This window comes from Corticium candelabrum, chromosome 10 (genome assembly GCF_963422355.1).
Source record: "Corticium candelabrum chromosome 10, ooCorCand1.1, whole genome shotgun sequence".
In the NCBI taxonomy this organism is placed as follows: Eukaryota; Metazoa; Porifera; class Homoscleromorpha; order Homosclerophorida; family Plakinidae; genus Corticium; species Corticium candelabrum.
The window spans coordinates 6694508-6718044 of record NC_085094.1 but is presented as its reverse complement, the minus strand read 5'-3'; the positions used below and the strand labels follow the sequence as shown (position 1 = coordinate 6718044).

The window sequence follows — 23537 nt, the reverse complement described above, 5'->3', positions numbered from 1 at the left end:
GTTTTGATCAGCGAATCTGGCAGGCCAGCGGCAGCTGCTGTCGTTGCTTCTCCGATCCGGAAGCTGTGACCTGCGTATTGGTCTTCGTTGAAGCCCAATTTGTGTAGTAAAGACCGAAGCATAGAGGTAAGACGCAGAGGAGTGAGGAAGGACCCATCTGCTTGTGATAATAACGGTAGATCCAATGCTCTGGAACGGGCCAGGTATTTTTCCAATGCTTTAACGGACAGACTGAATAGTGTGATCGGCTAAGAAATAGGTCTACGCGCAAGCGGAACGGGTCCGTTTTGGAAGCCTTGATGTGCAGCCGATACCCGTTGCTGTCGATTGTAAGATCAGAGCGTAAAAGTGTTCGGTCCTTGTCAAAATGGCTGAGATTTGGAGCCGAATATTCCGAGCACCGAAGAAATCCGAAGAAGGCAGTGGTAAATGCAGCCCAATACGTCCGATTGTCGTCGGTTGATAAGTCAAGCCGTTTTCGCAGAGCACATTTTAGTTCACACATGATCTAGATAGTGATTGGAAGCCGTGTTTTAGGAGGTAGCCGAAGTCCGCGTCGTCTGATGCTTTGGAGCACAAGGGGAAGGCGAATGGAAGTTTTTATGCGGTCTGGCAGTCCTGAAAGTTGATGATGGTGTTTGATGCCGGCCAAATACACCTTCAGCGTCTGGTACTGCATTTCCAAAGCTGTTGAAGCGACAAACTCAACGAGAGATGACTCTGAAGCTGGGTACGGTGACCACTTTCTCTGCTTGCAGATCGTATACCGTGACACGCTTGCATTATAAGTGCGTTGTGATGAGGTGGCGATGATTTCATTTAGAAAGAATGTCGCTGCTGGTTCGGGAGACCAATGGTGAGAGCTTCTGCAGGCAGTGGAGTCGGCTGTGGTGCTGCCCGAGTTGCCAATGCATGGAACTTGGGCATCTGTGCGCGAGACAATGCATCAGCAATTACGTTAGAAGAGCCCGGAATGTGTCTAATAATGACGATAAAGTTATTGCTTACAGCGGTAAAGAACAAGCAACGGACGAGTGCCATCAGATTGGGGTAGCGGGCTGAAACGTGTTGCCACACGTCGACTACGCTCTGATTGTCACAGTGGAACAAAACCAGCTTGGCGGTCCATTGCTTGCCCTACATCAGACCGGCTACGACGACAGCAAACAATTCTTGCCATGCTATGGATTTTACTGATTCAAGCGTCTGATGCGACTGCCAGTCTGATGCACAGCAAGTGGAGTTATCTGGTTCGACAAAGAAGAAATCGTCTAGGTAGTGAAGAACATGCTTAACGCGGCACTCGTTTACTAGCATCCATTCAAACGCGTCCGCTACTTGATTAAATAGTGCTGGCGAAGAGCGTAGACCGAAGGGCAAGCGCTTATTGACGTAGTATTGGCCGTCTCAACAGACTCCCAATAGGTCCCAATCCTCTCGGCGGACTGGGTACAGACGAAAGGTATGTTTCAAGTCCATCTTTGCCATGTAGCAACCCCGACCGGCCTGTTTCACGAAGGCAATGGCGTCATCAATTTTCTTCTATCGCAAGTGATACTCCTCCGGGTCGATGGCGTCGTTAATACTAAGTCCGCGAGGAGCGGAGAGGTGCATGATTAGTCTCCCGCTACCGTTTTTCTTTGGAACGACACCTACGCCAGAGCACTGGAGAGTTGGTAGGGGGTTCCTTGTAAGGACCAGTTATGTGGCTGCGTTCACATTCTAAATCGAACCCTTGCTGAACAATGACCTTGTGCTCCATTGCGGACTTCAGATTGGACGATAAACGAAAGTAACGTGTACCAGTGTAGCCAAGATTGAAACCGTGACGTAGCGAGCAAAGCAGTGATTCAACAAACGTGGGATCAGGGTGATTGTGTAGTGACATTGCAAAAACCTCACGCTGAAGTGGAGTGTCTGGTTTCCTTGTTTATTGGTGCCCTTGCGGGAACACGTGGCCTCTGGGTGATCGCCGTGGCAGGTAAAACATTCTTGTCGGTATTTGCACAGGCTTGATGACGCTTTGTTCTCTCGTCGACCAGCGCTGAAGAGATGGCAGATTTCGGGTTTGCCAGAAGCAGTGTTGGAGATGTTACGGGAAGGTGCGGTTGCTCACTTGGGGAGACAAAAGGACTTGTCGGTGTGAGCATAGTCTGTTGCCACATGACCCAGCTGGCCACATGTATAGCAGATGCCAGAGGTTGCTGCGCGACCTGTGAAACACTGAGCCCACAGGTGGTGGTTGATCGTGTCCTACTTACGCCCGTGGTCCTGCTGACAAAATAGCGGGAAAAAAGCTCTATTGTATTTTAACCACGCTGAAGTTTGGTATTCCGAGCTAGCTTGAGCGACTATAGACAGGTAGCCGATAAGTTAGTAACCTCAAGCCGGATCTGCTAGTAAGACTGTCGACGCGTATGCAGCCCAAGCCTGAAGCCACGAACCGATGTCGCGGACATTTCTGCGATTTGAACCAGAGCCCGAGTTTTTCGTTGCCATGAGGACCTCGCCAGTGTTAGTCGTTACTTCAGTACGTATTACATCAAAGTCAACATAATCACCTGCTAATGTCTTCCTCTTTGTCGTCCTAGATAGCATACAAGATGCCGGTTGGTCGTTAGATCCGGTTGCCGTCTATCTGTAGCCAAGAGAAGTGTGAGGGCTGGAACGACGTGATTTTGATCTTTTGCGGGAACGGCGACTGGGTGATCTGGACTGCCATCTGCGTGGTGATCGTGACCTTGACGATGACTGAGTACTGCGGCTGCTGTCGTTGTTCCAGTTCCGACGATTGCGACTCCGCGTCTGGGTACAGCCCTCTCTTGTGACGTGGTTGGCAGAGCCTGGTCTGGAACTTGAACGACTCAGGACAGGACTGATGGCTTCGGACATGGCAGCTACCGATGCTTGTACCACTGAGTGGATCACAGTTTCTAGCGATGTGCTGTCGATCTGCGTGACCATGGTAGGCGTTTCCGTCACCGCTGGCGTGGATGAAGCTGCTGCCGGCTCCGCAGGGGTTGTAGTAGCTCCGTCTGAAGGAAAAAGAACAGGGGAGAGTCGCTTGATTTTTTCCGGCCTGGAACCAGTGGGAACAAGGTGATATTGCTCTAGAAGCTGGTGAATTGAAATGTCCAGAAACGAAGCGATTTCTTCTGGAGATTGAGGAACAGTGAGGGACGATTCACATCGAGCTGAACGGCTACTGCGCTTACTCATATCAAGAACGTTACCAGCTATACAATGCTAACCGAACAATGCAACGTTCTCACAGTCATTTGCATTAATACGTCATAGTTCTACCTCTAGCTATTATTAACATTACAAAGCTCCTGCAATCGTCTGCTACTCCTGATGTCAACCTACATTTACTATGTAAACTAACCACTAAAGTAATGATTACAAGGCATTGTGTAGTGATAGTTGGAAAGTTGTTGAATGAATTATATTCTGTTAACAGTCTTGTGTTGTGTTTACAGTAAATTGCATTTGGGGTAGTTGGAGTTCATGTAGTGTTGAATGTGGAAATGGCACCAGAACTCGGAAGATTAGTCAAGAAGCTACAATGAGTGGTCAGAAGTGTACAGGGCTATCGACTGAGATCTGCATAATCACATCTTGTACGATTACTGTTATGGTGGAAGTCACACTTGTTGCTTTGTGTGCAATGTTTATGTGATGTAGGTATGGCAACCAATCTAGCTGCCTCTTTTGGAGCAACAGTGAACATGAGTTCAGTCTACAGTCCTGTGTTTGTTGCTGCAAAGGCTATAGATGGCAATCCAAAAGATGTTACTGGACAGCCAATTGATGGTAAAGATTGTGCCGCTACAACGAAGTCTGACGATCCTTGGCTTCGAGTTGACTTGCAAAAGGAATATTTTGTGTCACGTGTTACAATTATTCCTATAGGCGATAGAGGTGAAAATGTGTATGTTCATGTTGGTAACAGCTTAACAAACAATGGGAATGACAACCACAAGTGTGGAAAGGCTCCATATGACAGTTCTAATAACTTTAATGCAATATGGCGAGATGTTAACTGCAGTTTACCAGTTTGGGGAAGATACATTAACTTACAGAGAATAGGGACGAATGACATTCTTCATGTATGTGAGGTGGCTTTCAACTATGGTTAGATGATGATTTGGTGTAGGTAGGTGTTGAATGAAGAGTGAAATGTTTTGTTGTAGAATTGGAGATTGCTATTCTAGACAATAATATGCATATTGAAGGGACAAGTGTGGCAGTTAATGAGAATCAAGATTACTCTAATCCTATTGATTGTGGTGTCAGTCCTGATGGGACCAACTTTAATAATGCACGTTTGCAATGGATGCACAACATGACTATTGATGTACCATCTTCAAGTGCACAGAGTGTATATCAGGTGTATGAGAATCGTGTTCAGAAGCTCTACATCAAGTTAGCTAGTGTTTCTTCCAATGGTTTGTATACATGCAAATATACTGCAACTGATGGCTCTACAGTGTCAAAGTCATTTACACTGAACGTCAATGGTATAAATAAAGGAAAATGGTTGTGTTTAGTGTTGTATTGTAATTTTATTGTTGTCTTTAGTAAACTGTAAATGGAGCTCATGGTCAGATTGTACATCATCATGTAGTTTTGGTACTCATAGTCGTACACGAGCACGTCTTAAGCAACACAATGGAATGGACTGTGTGGGGTTGACATCTGAGAACTGCGACAGCAAACAACCACCATGTAAGGGCAGTGGGAGTTTTGTGCTTGGTGTGTTATGGAAGTACAGATGGGTTTGTTAATTACAGCAACAAATCCTCAATATTATAAAGCTATAGAGTCATGATATTATGTCTTTAATTGTATACATTCCTCATCATTGGACCTTTGGCGTAACGAACTTGCTTTTAATGAAAGAGCACACAGAAAGATGTGGCTGCTACATACAGAATTTTCAATCAGTGCTTGCCACGATTAGATCAGCTTGTTTGTATCCAGAGACAATTAGATGGAAGAATTATGTAAGATTGCTTAGCCTTGCATTTGTTGAATGTGAGCAATGAATCCCTGATGAACATAATATGAGGCTTCAATATAGCTAAAGGAGTCGTAGGGTCTCTTGGAATTTTGTGATATCAAGCTTCCACTATAATGCAGTAACTCTTAGACCAACATCAAGTGGCGCAAGTAAAGCCAAAAGAATACAAAAACATTTATGTAGTAAATAGAAGACAAAGTAGAGATGACTGCTTACGTTAAGCTAGTGCTCGAAGAAATGGGGTCGAAACTTTCGCAAACAAGTACTCACAATTTACATGTGAAACCAATCTTCTACAATTAAATCCCTACTTCACTCCTATCTAGCCTCGTACCAGATCCTCTCGCGCGTCGTGCCCGGTTCCCGTATAACACGAAAACGCTGGAGAGAGTCTGAGATCATACCGCCTACCGTTAATGCTGTTAGATGATCATCTTAGCTCGTATGTCACAAAGCCTCGGGCTACTAACACGATCTGTGTAAGTGCTATTCTCATGTGTCACACAGAAAGTCTCTTGGACGTGGACGCGTTTCTCCTGCGATCGCCAATATATCTCTTACGTTGAACAACCTGCAGGATGTCTTCAGAAGACGTACAAGACACGGTAAGCTGGGAGGTGGGAACCCTTTGGGTAGGCTGTTACGAAATGGTAGAATCTTTTTATTAGTACCAGAGTGGTAGGTCTCAGACATAGCATAAGGTACTTGATCCGAACAGCTGTGCGCAGACTCTTCACAAAGCGCGGAATGGCTTCTGAAAGCGCGAATTTTGAACTCGATCTGAAATCTGTTCTTTCCGACGTATTTGGACACCATAGTTTTCGTGAAGGTCAGCTTGAGGCCTCCAAGGCTATTCTTTCGAACAAGGAAGTGTTTGTTCGACTGAAGACTTCGGGCGGCAAGTCTTTGTGCTACCTACTGCCTGCCCTTCTCTTGAACGGAGTGTGTGTGATCATTAGCCCGCTGATATCATTGATGCATGATCAGGTAGGTGTAGTTGCTTGAAGCAGCCAGTTTGCTTTAGTTATTAGCCTCCTGATGATTCAAGGTCGCCAAACTGGTAAAAAAGGGAGTGTTTGTCACACGAATTGAGTCCTTGTCAGACGAGAAACTGTTGAAAGACATTTCTTCCAGCAAGTACAAACTAAGTGAGTAGTATTGGACAATCTTTTGGTCAGGCAATGGTGGGTAACAGTGGTTTGTCTAGTTTATACGTCTCCAGAAGCGATCACATCAAGTTTTTGGCGAAACGCATTGTCTAGGCAATTGAAGACAGCAATCTCCTTCATTGCTATTGATGAAGTACATCTGATCGAAGAGTGGGGGTCTACATTTAGACCTTCTTACAAGGAACTAAGTTTTATTCGTTCTTGCCTGCCTACTGTCCCTATTATGGCTCTCTCAGCAACAGCTCCACTTTTCCTTATTACTTCTGTAACTCAACATCTGAATATGCCTGACTATGTTCTAGTATCTGGATCTCTAAATCGTCCAAACTTATACTTTTCTTTGGATTCATCCACCTCTATTTCGTCAGTCTTCCACTTGTTAGCTTCTATGTTGTCCTCTGTAAAGTATTCTAAAGATATTCCAAAAACTCTTATATTTTGCAGATCAAAGGATGTTTTGTATAAAGTGTTTATTCATCTTTTGTACAGCTGCAGTAGTATAACCAGGGGTACAGTAGGACAATACCAGGCCACAATGACACTTGAGGGGCGATCTCAACACTATGGAGAATTTAAGTGTGGCAAGCAGCGAGTCATGGTAGCTACTAGTGCGTTTGGCCTTGGTGTGGACATTGATGACATCAGTGAAGTTATTCTATTCGGTTTGCCAGACAGTGGATCTGAGCTTGTGCAACTTGCTGCACGTGGAGGGAGAGATCCACTAAGGTTGTGCCTTGTTCGGTTTGTGGCACACTCTCAGGACCGTAGTCTGTCAGTGTGCAACAACGAAATTGTGACTCTTGCCTCAAATAAGGTCTGTTTGAGAAGAGTTCTTGTTTACAAGATTTTGCAGTCAGATGAGCCATTACCTGATAGTGATTTGTGCTGTTCGTTCTGCAATGCATCTGATGAGCGACCTCATATTTTTCAGCCAGAGGTGGATTGCACCTTACCACTTCCTCCTATTCCATGCAGATCTGCACCGTTGAGATCACGTCGTGTTGTTGCTGGTCAGAGAGGTGCTTTGAGGAAAGCACTACTTGAACTTAGGAGGACGGCAGGTGGCTCAAGATACAGAATGAGAGGACTAGATGGGGTCTTATCCATGTTAGTGATTGATAAACTAGTAAAAAAATGTAATAAGATTTGATCAGAAAATGATGTTAGTTCACTAGGAGTTGTAAGGGACTTCAGTTTAGCAGTTTTTAAGTTAATTGAGTTTCACATTCCTTGCACTATAGCCATTATTAGTAGTGATGGTACAAGGAGCACTTCAGCTTGTAGACATGTTTTAGGAGAGATTACAAATCACTAGTAACTCACCTTAGGCTGTTTCTCAATACAAGTAGTTACGATATTATGTACATGTGTCTATTTCTGTCATAGCTGTATGTCATCAAGAAAATCAATTTCTTCATGGTCTTCAGTGGACTGATTGTCCTTAATTCTCAGGTCTGTCTTACTTAGGAACTTTGCAATCCATTGCTTGGATAAGGCAACTTCATATCCTTTTTTCTCTGGTGTTGTGAAATGTCTGTTAGATGACAACTTTCTTTTGGGAATCCGACAAGTGACTTGACGGGCCAATAGATTGGATGTCATCATTTGGATGTCTTTTTCAGCACTTGTACTTGTATGCCTTGTACCTACATGAGGAGCATGAACTTCCTGATCGCATAACAGTGCAGCATCATGTAATAGCTGAGATGCTAAGCTTATTACTCTTAAATGATGGAAGGTGATACTGCCACCAGAAGATCGTAAAGCTGTTTTGATGACAAGATTGTGGTGTTCTACTGCCATGTCTATTGCTTTCCCATGACCAGGTATGCCCAGAGAATTAACAGCTCTGTTGTGAGTTACTATGTAAGCAAGCCTCTTGGATAAGTCAGCCTTCAGATTGGTTAAGAGATTTGCTGCTTCATTGCTGTAGTTGCTTCTCTTTGTTGCGAGGAAGTACAGTAACCACATTCGCCAATGTTGGATAACTCTTGGGCCATCTTCGTACTTGATGGCTTCCCTCAAATCTTCATAAAGGAGGGCCATGCGCAGAAAAGAACGATGGAAATTATACAGGTTGTCTGCATCATGGTCATCTTAATCTGTTCCTATAACTAGCACGTCATTGGCGAATCTCTCTGCTGTTTCGTTTAGCCATGAGTTCGTTATAATGGTTGCATCTTGTACAATTAAATCTGAGGTAGCAGATATATTGAGAAAGGTGATGAGGGATGCAGTCAGATGTGCTTCTAATGCATGCTTGAGGAACTCATCGGATTGTTGAAATTTTTTGCAGCAGGGGTGACTCCACTTCGGTTGATCAGTTTGCTGAGATGAGCCAATGAGCCAGGAAAATCATGTGACTCCCAAAATGTGAGGAAGATGACTTTTAGGCACTCCCATGCGAAGTGGAAATCACCAGGATTCTCTTTCGCCCATAGGAGGCGTGCTGAAGGAATATCTGCTACCCTTCTACGCCGAGCTGCACGAATTGCCCTGCAAGTCGCTTGGTCACCGACAACACATTATTGAACAGTGTCATCTATTGCCAGCATTTTTTGAAATTCTTCAAGAATAGTAACATTATTGTCAGTTTAACTTTCATCTATGTCTATCACTGCAATAGGGTGGATAATAGATTTTGTTGTTGGGTGGTCATGGTTGTCATATTGATGTCTTGCTTTAAGGTGATTGCAGCATTTGAACCTGTGTATGAGTACCTTTTTAACTCTTGTCTGAGCAGATTCGTGAAATGTTTTGTCGTCATCATCATTCGGTAGAATGTCTTCCACAGCTAAATCTCCTCGAGTGCATTGTGGTAATTCTGTTGTGTTGTAATCAGGTGGGGGAAGTCTGGCTACTTTGACAGCCAAACGGCTCGTGAAGTTCCATGCCTCTGTATGTCTGGCATTTCTCTCATGGGTGACACGTTTCTCAATATTATGTTGTCATAGGCAACGATCCAGTCTCCATGTTGAAGCTCTCTGTTCTGCTCTATTGCCTTTGCAGCGTTTTCCACATAGCTAAAAGTTTGACTATATGACAAGCAGACACCCATATGGTTAAGAGTAGTAATGACTTGTTTACTAGTTGCCCTGGCAACCAACATCTAACTAACTAGAAGCTGAAAACCTTTGACCTTGTCACTTGCCTTCTTCGCTAGTAAGCAGACTGCTGCCAAGCTGTAGATATCTTTTGGTTCTGTAGTGATGTCAGTTTGGCCTATCGAGGAAAGCAGTGATGTAATTTTGGGAGCGTGTGTAAGTAATTGGCTATGTAGATTATGTAAACTAAAGTCTGCAGTCAGTGAAGATGCATCTGCTGCATCAACTGGACCTGTTGACATGATTCCTCCAGCTCTCTGTAGCGCATTCAGCTCTGCGTTAATTTCTGTATCTACTTGATGCCACTGGATAGATTGACTCTGAATAATTGATTGTTGCAGTTCAGCCTCCAAGTCTTGTCCGCGCTTCTTTTCATGTTTGAGCTCAGCTTCTAATTGTGGAATTCGTAGTAGATGGTCAGAGGTCGGTGATGTAATATCCTTTGATGACTCTTGTATGCAAGAACGTTTGGCTGGACTTTCCTCATGATCACTCTTTCTCCGGATACCGCAGTAAAAGTATGAGCGGCAGCCGTAAACTCTGGCGCTTTTCCTCTCTACAGTTGATCCAAAGGCAAGGCGCACTAGCTTGCCAACATGCACAGAAGACAGCGTTGCCTTTCCGGCGGCCAACAAGCTACAGTTGACGCTGTTCATTACCACTTTCGTTGGAACTCTATCTGATGAGCTTCCCGACTCATATTGTTCTTGTAGCCTAGCACAGTCATAGAGCAGCGCTTAGTGCATGTATAGACTCCAGGCTACTGGTGATCAAATCACATTGGACCTTACAGCTTCAGGTAACGTGAATCGAACTCAGGAGATCGCTCTGTGAATGAATCGATTTCCATGTCGCATAGACGAACGAAAAACAAACAATGAATGTATGCAATTCTGGGATATCACAGATAGCGTCATGCCTAATTTGCTTTGATAGAAAGGTGTATTGTTACAGCATAATGAACTAATAGTATGAAAGTATTGACGTTGGTGACGTGGGGTGACACTTAGATGACGTGGGGTGACACTAGGTGAAGAAAGTAGGCGGTATGATCCCAGACCCTCTCCAGCGTTTTCGTGTTATACGGGAACCGGGCACGACGCGCGAGAGGGTCTGGTACGAGGCTACTCCTATCCAAACAGCCACCTTCAAAGGAAACATGAGTGAAGTAGAGATTTAATTGTGGAAGATTGGTATCACATGTAAAGTATGAGTACTTGTTTGCGAACGTCTCAACCCCTATTTCTTCAAGTACTAGCTTACTAGAACAGTACACAGCCATTCCTACTTTGTTTTTATTACCCGAGGCAGAATTATGCATGAAAACACAGTTGTGATAAAATGTGTTGATTTTTGCGTCACGAAACTGGGTAATGCGGTTTTTAGGTTGTAACACTACGTCGCAATGACTAGATAAAAACTACATGCTATTGGGACATGGTGGCATTTACATGTATGATCTATGCTATCATTATCTAGTATTAATACACAGTTGAACTTTTTGTGTAATACTAGTGTCTGTTACTCTCTTTATGTAATTAAATTTATGATATGATTGCAGGTACACCAACAGCTGAGCAGTCACCAGGAGTTTCTTTTGATGAGTCGTCAGTGCAAGAGTTGAGTTGCACAGCTTTACAGTATTCTGGTCTGAGTGGAGACATTACATTTGGATGGTACAGAAAAGAGAATGGAATTGATTCAGCTATTGCATTAGACTCTCGAGTAACAAATTCAACGAATCTTGATGGTGTGGGCAGATTTACTGGGAAATTGAAATTTGTGTCTGTGAAGCGTTCAGATAGAGGATTAATCAAGTGCAGGGCTTTTAACAAGTATGGTGCTAGTAATATGTCTTCAGTTATATCAGTTGATGTCAAATGTGAGTTGGTTTGGTAACATTTCATGGTGCATTGTTACGAGTGATGTGTTGTTAGATGCTCCTGAATTTGTTAAAATTAGACCATCCAATCCAGTACGAGTGAAAGGACAAAATATCACTTTAAACTGTTCTGCTGGTGGTAATCCCTCTCCAGATTATGAATGGAGAGGAGGCAAGAGTGCAAAAGGATCTACTCTGGAACTAACATCACTTGAATTTAAGGATGAAGGGACATACAGATGTGTTGCTAGAAACACTATTGAAGCTGGTGCAAAGACCAGTAGGGCATCAGTACAGTTGATAATTGAAGGTAACCTTCTTTTTGCACGTATTTGTTGACATTTTGTATGTTTAGTTAACTATATGTGGTGTGTTTTAGGTCCTCCACAGAGATGTGTTGTGTTGTCAGTCGAAAGCTATAATGACTCAGAAGTGAATGTCAAAGTCAACTGTCCTGAAAATGGAAACTCAAGTGTAACTGAATATCGTATAGAATATCAGTTGGATAATGGCACCAGCAACATGCTGTGGGAACAAAGAGAATTCAGTGCTACTGATTCTCAACCGTTTGTTGTTGTTGGTCTCAGTCCATTTACAAATTACAGCTTTAGAGCAACAGCAAGCAACAGGCATGGCTATGAACCTGGAAGTTTGGCAGCTGTTAATGTGGTGCCTGTGACTACTGCTGAAGGCTGTAAAGTTTTTCTAATTTAAGGATATATTTTGCGATTGTGTGATTTGTTGTATTTATTAGATTTTATTATTACTTTTATTGATTTTTATTGGTTTTATTATTACTGGATTTTCTTGATTTAGCACCAACTCCACCTCAGAATTTGAGGAATTCAAGTGTGACATCAAGCTCAATTGCTCTACAATGGGAGAGGCCTATTAGCTTTAATGGTGCTTTTCAGTACTACACTGTAAGCAAAGTTGTGTGTGGATGAGTAGATGCACGAATGCGTGTGCATACATGCTCATGGCTGCAAATGATTGTTTAAACTTTACTGTGCAGGTTTACAACAGTATTGGTGATGCTTCGTACAGCAAGAGTCTCAACATTGCGAGTCATGACAATCTATACACCTTGAAGGGCCTTAAACCATATACTGAGTACAGGGTATATGTGAGAATAACGAATAACGCAAAGTCCAATCCAGAAAGTTCCCCTAGTAACATGATTATAGTGCGCACACTGGCAGCTTCTCCTCAGACACCAGACAAATCTTTACCTAGTGATGTTTCATCAACATCAACTGTAGTATTTGTACCTCCTACTGTGAATGATGAAAATGGTCCAATAGAGTATGTTTTGACTTTTCATTGTTTTGTGAATGTTTTAAATGTGACAATACTTTAGATATGTTGATATTATTGTTTATGAGGGTACCACTGGATCTAATGCTCCTTTAGTATCGGATGTACCACGTACTGTTGGACCGTATGAGCAAGAGGGCACAGACAACACATGGTATGTAACAGCTCGATACAATTACATGATTTACAAACAGAACATACAAGGGAAGCAGTTTACCGTTGGAAATGATTCAACGTCTGGTGAAAACAATGAGTACAAAAATGTTCCACTTAAGTCTGATTCGACTTACTTTATATATATTCGTGTGGTTGCAATGTTGGATAATGGAAGTGGGGTATGATGATATTGGATTACTACATACCTTTTGAGAAACTTTATATTATGATTTCTAGATGAAAGAAACAGCAATTGGTGAACCACTAAGTAAGATGATGATTATTATTTGGTTTACCGATAGTTCCATATACAATAATATTGATCATTTTTGACATGAAGGAGTTTTGACAAAGGCAGAAGCAAGTTCAGTGGCTCCAATTGCAGGTGCTGCAGCTGTTGGCATCATTTTTCTTCTATTGGTTATTCTTGTTGTTGTTGTTCTAAGGTTGTTCACTTTCATGCATGTGATAAGCCATGTAGTTTAACTGTAACTGTGTTATTTAGGAGACGTCGTTCAGGAAAAATGACTGACAGTGTTTACATAAATGAACAAGTTGCTTTTTCGTCAGTCAAGCAAGTGGAGAGTGTATATGACGAAATTCCTCTCGCTCCTGTGATTTCTGTTGAAAGTCTATCAGTGACATCATATGAAGGCACAACTGCTGTTCTTCCTTGTGATGCTGCTGGAGAACCAAAACCAATTATCAAGTGGTTTCGCAATGGAAAGGAAATATCTGAGAAAGATGAGCACTTTGTTATTCTGGGAGATAAGTCTTTGCAGATTGCTAATGTTATGGCATCAGACAGTGGCAAGTATAGATGCACAGCGACAAACAGTTCAGGCGTTGATGAACAGGTTGTAGAGCTGATTGTACGTTCAGCCACTGAAGCAGTAAAGAAACCGAATTTTTGGACATCTGGAGGTGACTGATGTGGTTGTTTGACGTACACTGATCGGTCTACAGTTGTGTAATTTACTCGATAGATACTCCATCTATAATGCCAAAAGTAAAGAGTCACCAATCACGAACCGACCTTCATTCTATCAACCTTGAGAAATTTCCAGACTGTGTGGCAGCTATGCATCAAGATCACAATGCTGGGATATGCAGTGAATTTAAGGTGTAGTTAGTATTTTAGTATCACTTTGTTTGGTGTCAATAATGTATGTGATCTATGATTAATATTAGACACTTGGAGAATTACCGCATAATTTTTCAGCTGAAGTAGCTTTGGCAAACCTTTCACTGAACCGTTACAAGAATATTCTGACTTGTGTGTAACTTGTGACGGCCAATGCTTTCAATATTTCTACATTTCAATGTGTATAGATGATCATTCTCGAGTTGTGCTGCCAGTTTTGTCTGGCATGACAAATTCTAATGGCAATTACATAGCTGCTGCTTTTGTTGATGTTGGTTTCTGTGATGCATACCAGAGAACAGTTACACAGTTAACTGTTGTGTGAATGTAGGGCTACCGTACTCCCAAGAAGTACATTGCATCACAAGGACCACAGGAACATACTGTTGCTGATAATTGGCGAATGATTTGGGCAGAAAATGTCCCTACGATTGTGATGCTTACTCATTTGATCGAAAAGAACAAGGTTAGTGAATTGGTTAGTATGGTTCTCACAATTGTAAAACTATTTGGTTATACTTTAGATCAAATGTCATCAGTACTGGCCGAAGAATGTTGTTGATTCAATGGACTACAATGGTCTCATTGTCACTTTCTTGGAGAAAGATTCCTTTGCTGATTACGAAATTCGTAAATTCAGTCTTACCTTGGTAAGATTCTTAAAATGTGGGAGTATGGTGCATGTACTGTAGATTGTGCTCCATCAGGGTGATGAGACTAGAATAGTAACACAATACCATTACACTGCATGGCCTGATCATGGTGTTCCCAAATTTGCCACACCGCTACTGAGTTTCATCAGAAGAATTAATCGAGAATATCCAAAGAATCGAGGGTCAATGGTTGTTCACTGCAGGTACAGAGCTCGGTGTGAGTTTATGGAGAAACTTAGTGCTCTTAATGAAAAATGGATTTCTAGCGCTGGTGTTGGTCGAACTGGAACGTTTATTGTTATTGACACCATGCTTGAGAGAATTGAATATGGCGAGCCCATTGATATCTACAGCTGTGTTGCATCTCTGAGGACGAAACGTCAAGATATGGTCCAGACTGAGGTTTGTATGCATGCAGTAAGGAAGTTTTGAATTTGGCGGTTGATGTCAGAGTTTTTGGTGATTCTGTGGAGGATGTAATAGTAATGCAGGGAGTTGTACTAGTATGTTTATTGTGCTGTAGATATGCACATTTTATAGTTTTTGTTTGGTGTGTTTGGTGAATATTAAAGACTGATGGGGCTGAGAATAGGGCTTATTAGTTGGGTATTGTGCAATCTGATAACATTTGACATCAGTACAGTACTTCCCATCCAAACAGTTTGTCCTAAAGCCACAGTTCTCACAATATGTTGATGATGAGTGGCAATGTCTTGTCGTTATCAACAGGCTCAATATGGTTTTATCCACGATGCTGTGCTTGAAGCATTGACTTGTGGCAATACCCAGATTCCTGTTCAAAATCTTCGTACCGCTGTTGCCAAACTGTCCAAGAAAGATGCAAAGACAGGCAAGACAGGTTTTGAATGTCACTTTCAAGTAAGCAAAGTCTGTTATATAGAGACCTTGATTGTTTGCTGTGATATTGTATTGACATTAGGTGTTACAAACAACAGGGCCACAAATGGACAAGCAGCTTTGTAAGGCAGGCTCACAGCCTGCTGTAACAGCAAAGAACAGATACCAGGACATACTGCCTTGTTTGATCATGATTTTTTATTGTTGTTGTGTAGAAACTAATGTTGTTGTGGTTTACAGTGGATGTGCAGCGAGTTATTCTTCGTTTGGAGGAAGCAGAATCCGAAGACAGTGAGTATGTGAACACTCAGGCTGGAGCCGACTACATAAATGCCAGCTACTTGGATGTATGACTATGCTATTTGTACATTATGTTAACATTGATTGCAGTTGATACATTAACATGTGGCTGTTTAGGGCTATCATCATCGTGATGCATATATTACTACACAAGGGCCACTAGCTAAGACTACAGAAGACTTTTGGAAAATGGTGTGGGAACAAAATTGTGTGTCAATTGTCATGCTGGCGTCTTTGCAAGAAAATGGAGAGGTTGCTACAATTGACTACAATGATTGTCTGAAAGTATGGTGCAATGTGTTTGTGTATTATTAAAGGAGATGTGTCACCAGTATTGGCCAGCATCAGGCAATGCTCAGTATGGTCAGTACACTGTTCTGTTGTCGAAAGAGACAAATCTGGGAGAGTATGTGATACGCAAATTTAACCTGAGCAAGGTCAACAGCTATACTTAAAAGTGCATTGGCACTGAACGATGGACGTTATGAGTGTTGTGTACGGGCAGGGCTCACAGTCAGAGGTCATAACCCAGTTCCAATACACAGCATGGCCGGAGAACAGTAATCCCAAAACATTAGAGCAACTGTTTGACATGCAGGATCAATTGCAAAAATGGCAGCAAGGGACTGGCAACAAAACTATAATTGTTCACTGCAAGTTAGTACCAATACAGTACGACTGATAGTATGTAGTAACTAACATGACTTTTATATAGCAATGGTGTTGATCGCAGTGGAACGTTCTGTGGCATTCTGTCGCTTGTCGAGCTCTTGAAGGTAGAGGGCGTGGTGGATGTGTTTCTGAAAGTTAGATCGATGCGAATCCAACATCCAAATATTGTGCAGACTTTGGTGAGACAACCAGCATGTTTGAGTCTACCATTTCACATATCACGAATTTACAAACGTTTGCCTCTATAGACACAGTATCGATTTATGTATGACGCCTTGCTAGTCTACCTTGACAACTTTGACACGTATGCCAACTTCAAGTAACTCTTCAGTTTTTGTAGGCAATGGTTAGCCCTAGAACTCTTTGGCTAATCGTAGTTTAGTCATGCTGCATTTTGTGCAGACGTTTGGGCTAAATGGTAGGCATTGCTTTGTAAGTTAGGTTTTTGTAGTTAAGAATCATGCGTGATAGCCAGGACTGTTAGTAGTAGCTAGAACGCTGAACTGCCACTATTTTGTGGACTGTTTTCTAGTGTTTTTGGATTGTAGGCTGTTGAACAGCAACCGTAGATCTAGAACATGAGACAAAGTGCGTACATGGATTGATGATATGAATCTGGACAGCTTTCTAGATACTACAGCCCAAAATTGTTGCAGTTGTGAGATGTGGGTCAAATCGTCATGTCTGATTCTAAATAATCAATGTCCGACATCATGTGGTTGCCCGGGGAAAACCACTCAGGCATTATGATATAATGGTACTTTGTCTATATCAGCACGCTCCTGGTATGAGTAGAAGGAAATCGCCACTTAATTTCTACAGGAGTGTTTTCACCAAAGCTAGGAGTTGCCACAAAAACTGTACACATCATGTGGTCGTGTGCCTCTGCCGCACTGCTGCATCAACCATTTATACGCACGAATCACTTTGTTTCTATAGTGCCAGCTAGCAATCAGTCAAAATGCCCATGTAGCAACGACAGTAGTGAGTCTGATTTTAGTAGTACTGAAAGTAAATGTCTAGCGCTTTCTGCAACAAGAACTCAAGACAATTCAGACCAACCAACACCACCACCACCAAAGACAATGAAGGTCATGGGTAAAATGCAGTGCCAAACAAGCTTGAAGGAAAACAACAAAGTCTGTTTGCTCTTGTTAGCAAAACGAAAATTCTGGCTGAGCCTAGAACTAGCAAGTGGCCTGCTAAAACCAAGGCCTCCCTGTAAATAGGAAAACAAGTGATGTAGCCTATGACGCTGAAAAGCGACGAAGACAATTTGTCCCAAGCTGGAAGGACCGATTTCCATGGCTCGAGTTGTGTATAGAAGCAGTAGGAAGTGATGGCAACGTAAGCCCTGATTTTATGAGATGTACAGTGTGCTCTTAGCATTCGTTGTATGCAGACAAACGAAGTCCCTTTTTCGTTGGTTCAACAAACTTTAGAATAACCCCATTATGAAGCACAGCGTTTCAAACACATGTAGTTTGTGTCCACGCTGAGAAGGCGAGCCTTCAAGCAGTGCCAGTAGAGGCTGAAACTACAGCAATTGGGTCAAGTCTTCTTCGTCTTCATGTAGGAGAACGACAACGCTCTAAGTTATTGTTTCGCACAGCATATGCTGTTGGCAAAACGATGTAAATCTTTTCGAGATTGCGAATATATAAGCGAGCTACAACTTCTTAACGGTGTTTATTTGGGTAAAAATTACTTGCATAAAAAAGCTGCCGCCAACTTTATCAAGTATGCTGCTGCTGAGATATGGCTGATGCACTAACTCAAAGTCGCTACGTTTCAGTAATAAGTGATGGATCGACTGATTTGACAGTGGTAGAGCAAGAGGTCGTCATGGTGCGCTACCTTGACTTTCCTAGCTGTCAGCCTCTAACGAAGTTGGCTGCATTGGTAGACCTTGAACACGCAAATGCCGACGGAGTGTATTCAGCTTTCCAGATAGGCCTACAACATGTTATCAATACAGTTAGTGATGAATTTTCCTGTGCTCTAACTATTTTTTGTGGCGATTTCTATGGTGCCGCAGTCATGATGAGGGCTCGCAATGGTGTTTTAAGGCAAAGCTGACCAGAGACCAACCCTGTGCAACAACTGTGCACTGTGTTGCACACCAACTTGAGCTAGATGTTCTTGATGCTGTTAGGAAATTGCCGTATCTCCATGAGTCTGAGGCAACTGCGAAAGAAGTTATTAAGCTTTATCACTATTCTCCTAAACGGCGGCGAGAGCTGCAACGAGTCGCAAATACACACTGAGCACAAGCAGTGTACCTACTACTAGGTACACTATAGTATGTGTATTTGCAACACTTGCTTATTTCCTACCTCCTGAACACAAAATTTAATATCCATGCAACATTACATCCTAGTAAACACAACATAGTAACGCTAGCCGACGTCTGTTTGTGTTATGCATGCTACCGACGTTTGTTTGCGTTATGCATGATACCGACATCTGTTTGCGTTGTGGGAGTTTTGGCAGAGATCGCACGTCATAGGCGAGCCCTTAGAACAATTCTGCATAATTTTTCATCTTTGGTTACGCACCTGGAGCACATGGCTGTTGGTTCTGGCAACAGCAATGAAGAGAAGTCCAGAGCAAGAGGCCTCCTGAATAAAGTAGCGAGTTGTCGTTTTGTTTTTTGGCTCATGGACCTTCTTAGCGTCATCACAAAATGTATCAAAGCGAGACAAATTAACAATACTGGAAATTCCAACTGTCACCGACGATTGCATTGATAAACTTTCTGATCTAATTGAACAGGGTGGAGAATACTGAAAATCGTTCAATGAGAAATTTGATGCACACGAAACCAATTTGATAAAATGCAAATCTGGGGCCGATGAATGACAAGAGGCCATAGCACAAACACGAGTAGCATAGACTGGGACAGTAATGCCACAGAAGTAGTTGAAAGTCCACTAAAATATACTAGAAAACAGTTTGCCTGCTTTAGAGAAGCACCACAGACCCATTTCTTGGTATTCACTTGAAAACGTGGCCATACAATGAGGGTGAGCTGAAGACATTTGGTCACCATGCTATCAGTGCTCTAGTTGAAGTTTTCCGGTCAGCTCTAAAGAAGGTTGGCTATACACAGCCAATGCGGCAAATTTAGACGCTATCTGGTACATCTTAGAACTCCTACTGCTCGTGTATGCCAAATTGTTGAAAGCAGAGTATAAATGCAGTGGCGGCGGAGATAAGGGTTTCGAGGGGCGACATAGCCGCGTCCCCAGACTCACGTGAGGCTGGCAGCGTCCGGTTCCTGTATGACACTTTTAGCCTCCCGTGACGCCGAAAATGTCATACGGGAACCGGACACTGTCAAGCTCACGTGAGTCTGAGGACGAGGCTAGGGCGACAGGCCTCCTAATATTTGAATGGGGGTCTGAGATCCTCCAATAATTGGAACTTCTTAATGGAACCATATACTTCTGCAATATGTTTGCCAATCCAATCACCAGCTAGGCCACGCGCGCACACAGTGGCTGCCAGGCATGCAACGCCCACCACGCGGATACGGCATTTCGAGGGCGTGTTATTCTCACGGGGAAGTTGGTAAGCGAAATTCACAAGCTGCTGCGTCTTTACCTTACAAATACCCGTTACATCTGCAACTTCAGAGAGCCTTCTCAACTCTTAGATGGCTACTGACCTACCTGCGATCCACTAGGACGGAGTAGAGGCTAGATGTTATGCTAGATGATTCACTCGTACATGTGCACAAAGAGTTACTGGAAGACACGAACTTGGTAGACGTTGCGACCGATTTTGTTTCTTGCACCGACGAGCGAATAAGGTACTTCGGGGACATTAGTACTAGTGTTTGGTAATTGTTTTACCGGAATCATGTATTGTGTTTGGCATGAGATTAATTATATAATGGATACATGTATGGTGAACGTTTCACAATTCGTAAGTTATATAAAGACTTTAAAGCTCACTCGTGTTTGCCACTAACTTGTGCCGCAGCCCAAAGTAAAACAAAGTGTATGGACACCAATAACTGGGAGCGGACAACTAACCAGTTGCACTTGGTAGCCCAGGGACAACCACAAGTCGTACTAGGGATTTGTTGAACACTCAAATGGATTTCGTTGTGTGTGCGAAAGTGGTAGACGTGTATGTTACAGTAGTGGATCTAGAGGAGGTTCCGGGGGTTCCGTGGAACCCCCTAAAATTTTATGTCGTCATCACACGGAGATGACTGCGTACCAGCAGTGCTTGTTACTTCCTGACGTGACTCGCAGCTCACGTTTTATTTTCAAGTAACTTCACACGGAGTTGCAGTACAGATTATGAACTTTCGACGTAGGTCCATCATCGTTGGACAGCACGAGTGAGTCGTACGGTACTCCTACTCTTTCTACATTAGTTTATGGTAACTTGTTTTCAATCTCAGTTGTTCTCCAACAACATGTTTCATTTACTTTCTTGCAATGATAATGTTTCAAAGTAGTTATTTTTTATCTCATGAAAATATACTTCCACCTTTGATGGTCACAACATTCACAATTTCATGAAACCATATATGTGTATAGAAGCTTTCTTCGGAAAGAAAAAAACGCGGTAACATTTGCCTGTCTAGCGAAAAACATGTAGAGGCTTGCAAGATCAATTCAAATTCTCCAGTACTGTAGATTCATTAGCGTATACTTCCGTTCTATTGTATAGGTGATTAAATAGCTAATTTATATCTGGAGGCGTGGCTGATCCTAACCTTTGTGACGTCACGAAACCCCCATTCAAAAATCCTGAATCCGCCCAATGTGTTATTGTTTTATGTTACATTATGGATTGATTGTGGGTCACGACAGATGTGCCTGAATCACCTTCCCCTTCGATTTCGGATGACTGATGCCTAGGGATCCCTTGAATTCTCATGCACACCCAGAGATCTCTCCGAGTCTGACCCTTCATCCTTACCTATCGTCACCGGATAAGTTCTGTTTCAGCACGAAGTTCAGAGTTGCAGAAAGAAGCAGTGCAGTCTGCTTGCTATGAGTACGAGCACAAAATTGTAGCCAAGGATTGAACATCCGGGAATGACGAAAGCGCGGAGTCTAGCTAATGAATAATATTCTTTGAGACTTTTGTTCTCGTAAACTACTGATTTGTAAAGGAAATAGTTCTTCGCTTATTTATTTAGATATACGGGAGATTTTTGCGCGTGCGCTTTTGATCTAATACCATATGGCGTACTCGGCTAGTAAGCGGAAGGCGACGGGAGATTCAAGTACTTCTGTTGTAGAGTTTGAGTTTGTCCATCAACGTGAAATGTCTACACCAAAGCCAATCAAGTACAGAATCGTTGGTAACGAATATGACAAGACAATTAGACTCGAGCCAGTCTCTCCCCGCCTTCGTCATTCCCCGGATAGTCAATCCTCGCCGTGGAGAGACTGGTTTTAGACCGCCCTCAGGAATTTTACGTCATGTAGATACGGTTTCATGGTCACATAATAACATGCAGATGATCTAGGTATTTGTAGCTAATTGCCTATTTTGTTTCCTGGAGGTCTCGAGCCGGATGCCTCTGTCGTTGAGAAATCGTGAAAGAGCAGGTATATTTCGTAGCTCTGACAGCCTGTACATGTAGGAAGTTTATAGAAATAATCTAGACGTCTCTAACTATAGCTTATTAATTATAGCTAATTCACGAAGTTGTCTCTCCAGGTTCAGTCGCTGTTGCCTCTCACTTTCCAGCTCGTCCGTTTGCTGCTGTATTTTCTCCAAGAGGTCGACTACATTTATGTTTGTGCTAGGAAGGCGAGAAGAATACGGTCTCCTAGAAGAGTCGTGTACTATGTCGTCGTTCACACGCTTCCTTTTCAGGCCGAAATATTTGTAGACACTGTTTCCTTGGTGCTTTGTCTTCTTTCTTTGTACTCTCCGCCCAAAGACATCTCTGAGCACCTTTCCAACGTCAGCTTCGAGTAGAGGAGGCTTCTGGTGTGATTGCAATAGTATACTTACTTCTGCCTGGACGTCCTTTGTCAACGGACCTTCAGACTGCGTGACCAATCTCATAATGATTTTCAAACCTGCGTAAGTTGTACGTTTGAGATCTCAATGCCTAGTGACGGATTCCATCAGTGCGTCTAGAATAATAATTACCATTCGTGAAGTAAAGGTGTAGTGACACCAACGGACTGCTCTTTGGTCTGCATGGTCAATTGCACCCTAAACTGAGAATGATCACCGACTGAACACTGTACACTACAGTGGAGTGTTCTATAGGCTGCTCGACTGAACTAACAACTAGCATGCGTGGTCGTTAGCTACCTATAGTAAAGAACGGGATGTTTTGACGCCCCGTTTCCTTGAAAACCTGTTGTTTTGAAGTAGACTAGACACTGTATGGCCTAGCAGCAGGCACGGCATACGTACAGACTTGGACAAAATTATAGGGACACCTGGCATTTTTGTGTCTAGTCTAACTTTGGCACTGAATTTTTCTTTACCAAAACCAAATGTTTTTCGAATTTCTTTTTTCATGGATTGCGCCATTGTTAGTATGTAACATAGCTTGTGTTCAAGACTGCAGCTTTACTTACTACCTACTGCGCATCTAGTTTGCTTTGAAGAAGGAAGACGGCCATTCCTACTTTTCTTGTCTTTGTACACGTTCATTGCTCTTGGATGCTCATTCTTGGCATACAATCTCTAAGAATGCTCTGTAGTAGAGAGTGAAAGCAATTTTGTGGGTCCTCTTATCAAAATTATGAAAAAAGGCGAATCATCTGGTTTTGCGCATTGATTTCGCGCATGTCATCACAATTTGAATTGTTTTGCCATTTTAATCAATAAACAAACTTCAACGCATTCAAAAATCATGCGACACTAATTAATTACAAAAACTCCTGCTAAGACAAAAACTAAGCAAGTTATAGCAACAAAAGAACATTGATATGCTACTTTCGGTCCACGTTTTACGTAGCAAATCTCAAACTGCTACCGCAAAAATGTCAGCTGCACTAAAACCGCTGTGCTTGAGACCGCCAGACTTAGGCGATAAGTTAGCCTGAACGTTCAGCTGCACGCAGTTGCAGAGTCTTGTTTCGTGCGATATTTCACGAGTTGCAGCGATGCCTCCAGGCAAACAGTCGAGTCCAAAAACGCGAGGGAAAATTGAAGCCCTTCACTCAGTTGGCCATTCTGTGCGTCAGATCGCAGCTTTTGTCCGCCGCTCCAGGAATTCGGTTCATCAGTGCCTGCAACGGCTTTCCCATGGCAACAGCGAT

General features: G+C 42.7%; 1 protein-coding gene across 2 annotated transcripts; it reads left to right on the top strand.

The window, feature by feature from the left end:
- The first annotated feature begins 3375 nt into the window (after positions 1–3375).
- LOC134185672 (receptor-type tyrosine-protein phosphatase F-like) lies at positions 3376–16879 on the top strand. Of its 2 annotated transcripts, XM_062653514.1 has the most exons (28): positions 3376–3620; positions 3685–4134; positions 4194–4520; positions 4582–4728; positions 10858–11178; positions 11234–11488; positions 11558–11872; positions 11995–12101; positions 12194–12483; positions 12539–12830; positions 12889–12919; positions 12992–13097; positions 13157–13575; positions 13638–13774; positions 13843–13927; positions 13984–14066; positions 14127–14261; positions 14320–14445; positions 14503–14651; positions 14715–14850; positions 15178–15327; positions 15389–15488; positions 15547–15653; positions 15724–15858; positions 15924–16043; positions 16112–16263; positions 16322–16457; positions 16527–16879. In XM_062653514.1, exons 1-28 carry the CDS (start codon positions 3566–3568, stop codon positions 16599–16601), a joined length of 4941 nt encoding a protein of 1646 aa, XP_062509498.1. In that variant the 5' UTR covers positions 3376–3565; the 3' UTR covers positions 16602–16879. The 2 variants fall into 2 exon arrangements, with proteins under 2 accessions (XP_062509498.1, XP_062509499.1); XM_062653515.1 differs by lacking the exons at positions 3376–3620; positions 3685–4134; positions 4194–4520; positions 4582–4728 and adding an exon at positions 5502–5628.
- The last annotated feature ends 6658 nt before the right edge of the window (positions 16880–23537 follow it).

Excerpts from the sequence above, each read along its gene's own strand:
- LOC134185672 (XM_062653514.1), top strand. The coding sequence starts at position 3,566 with ATGAGTGGTCAGAAGTGTACAGGGCTATCGACTGAGATCTGCATAATC. Across the intron at positions 12,831-12,888 it reads TGTTGGATAATGGAAGTGGG|ATGAAAGAAACAGCAATTGG; the intron begins GTATGATGATAT and ends TATGATTTCTAG. Across the intron at positions 14,652-14,714 it reads TCAATGGTTGTTCACTGCAG|CGCTGGTGTTGGTCGAACTG; the intron begins GTACAGAGCTCG and ends ATGGATTTCTAG.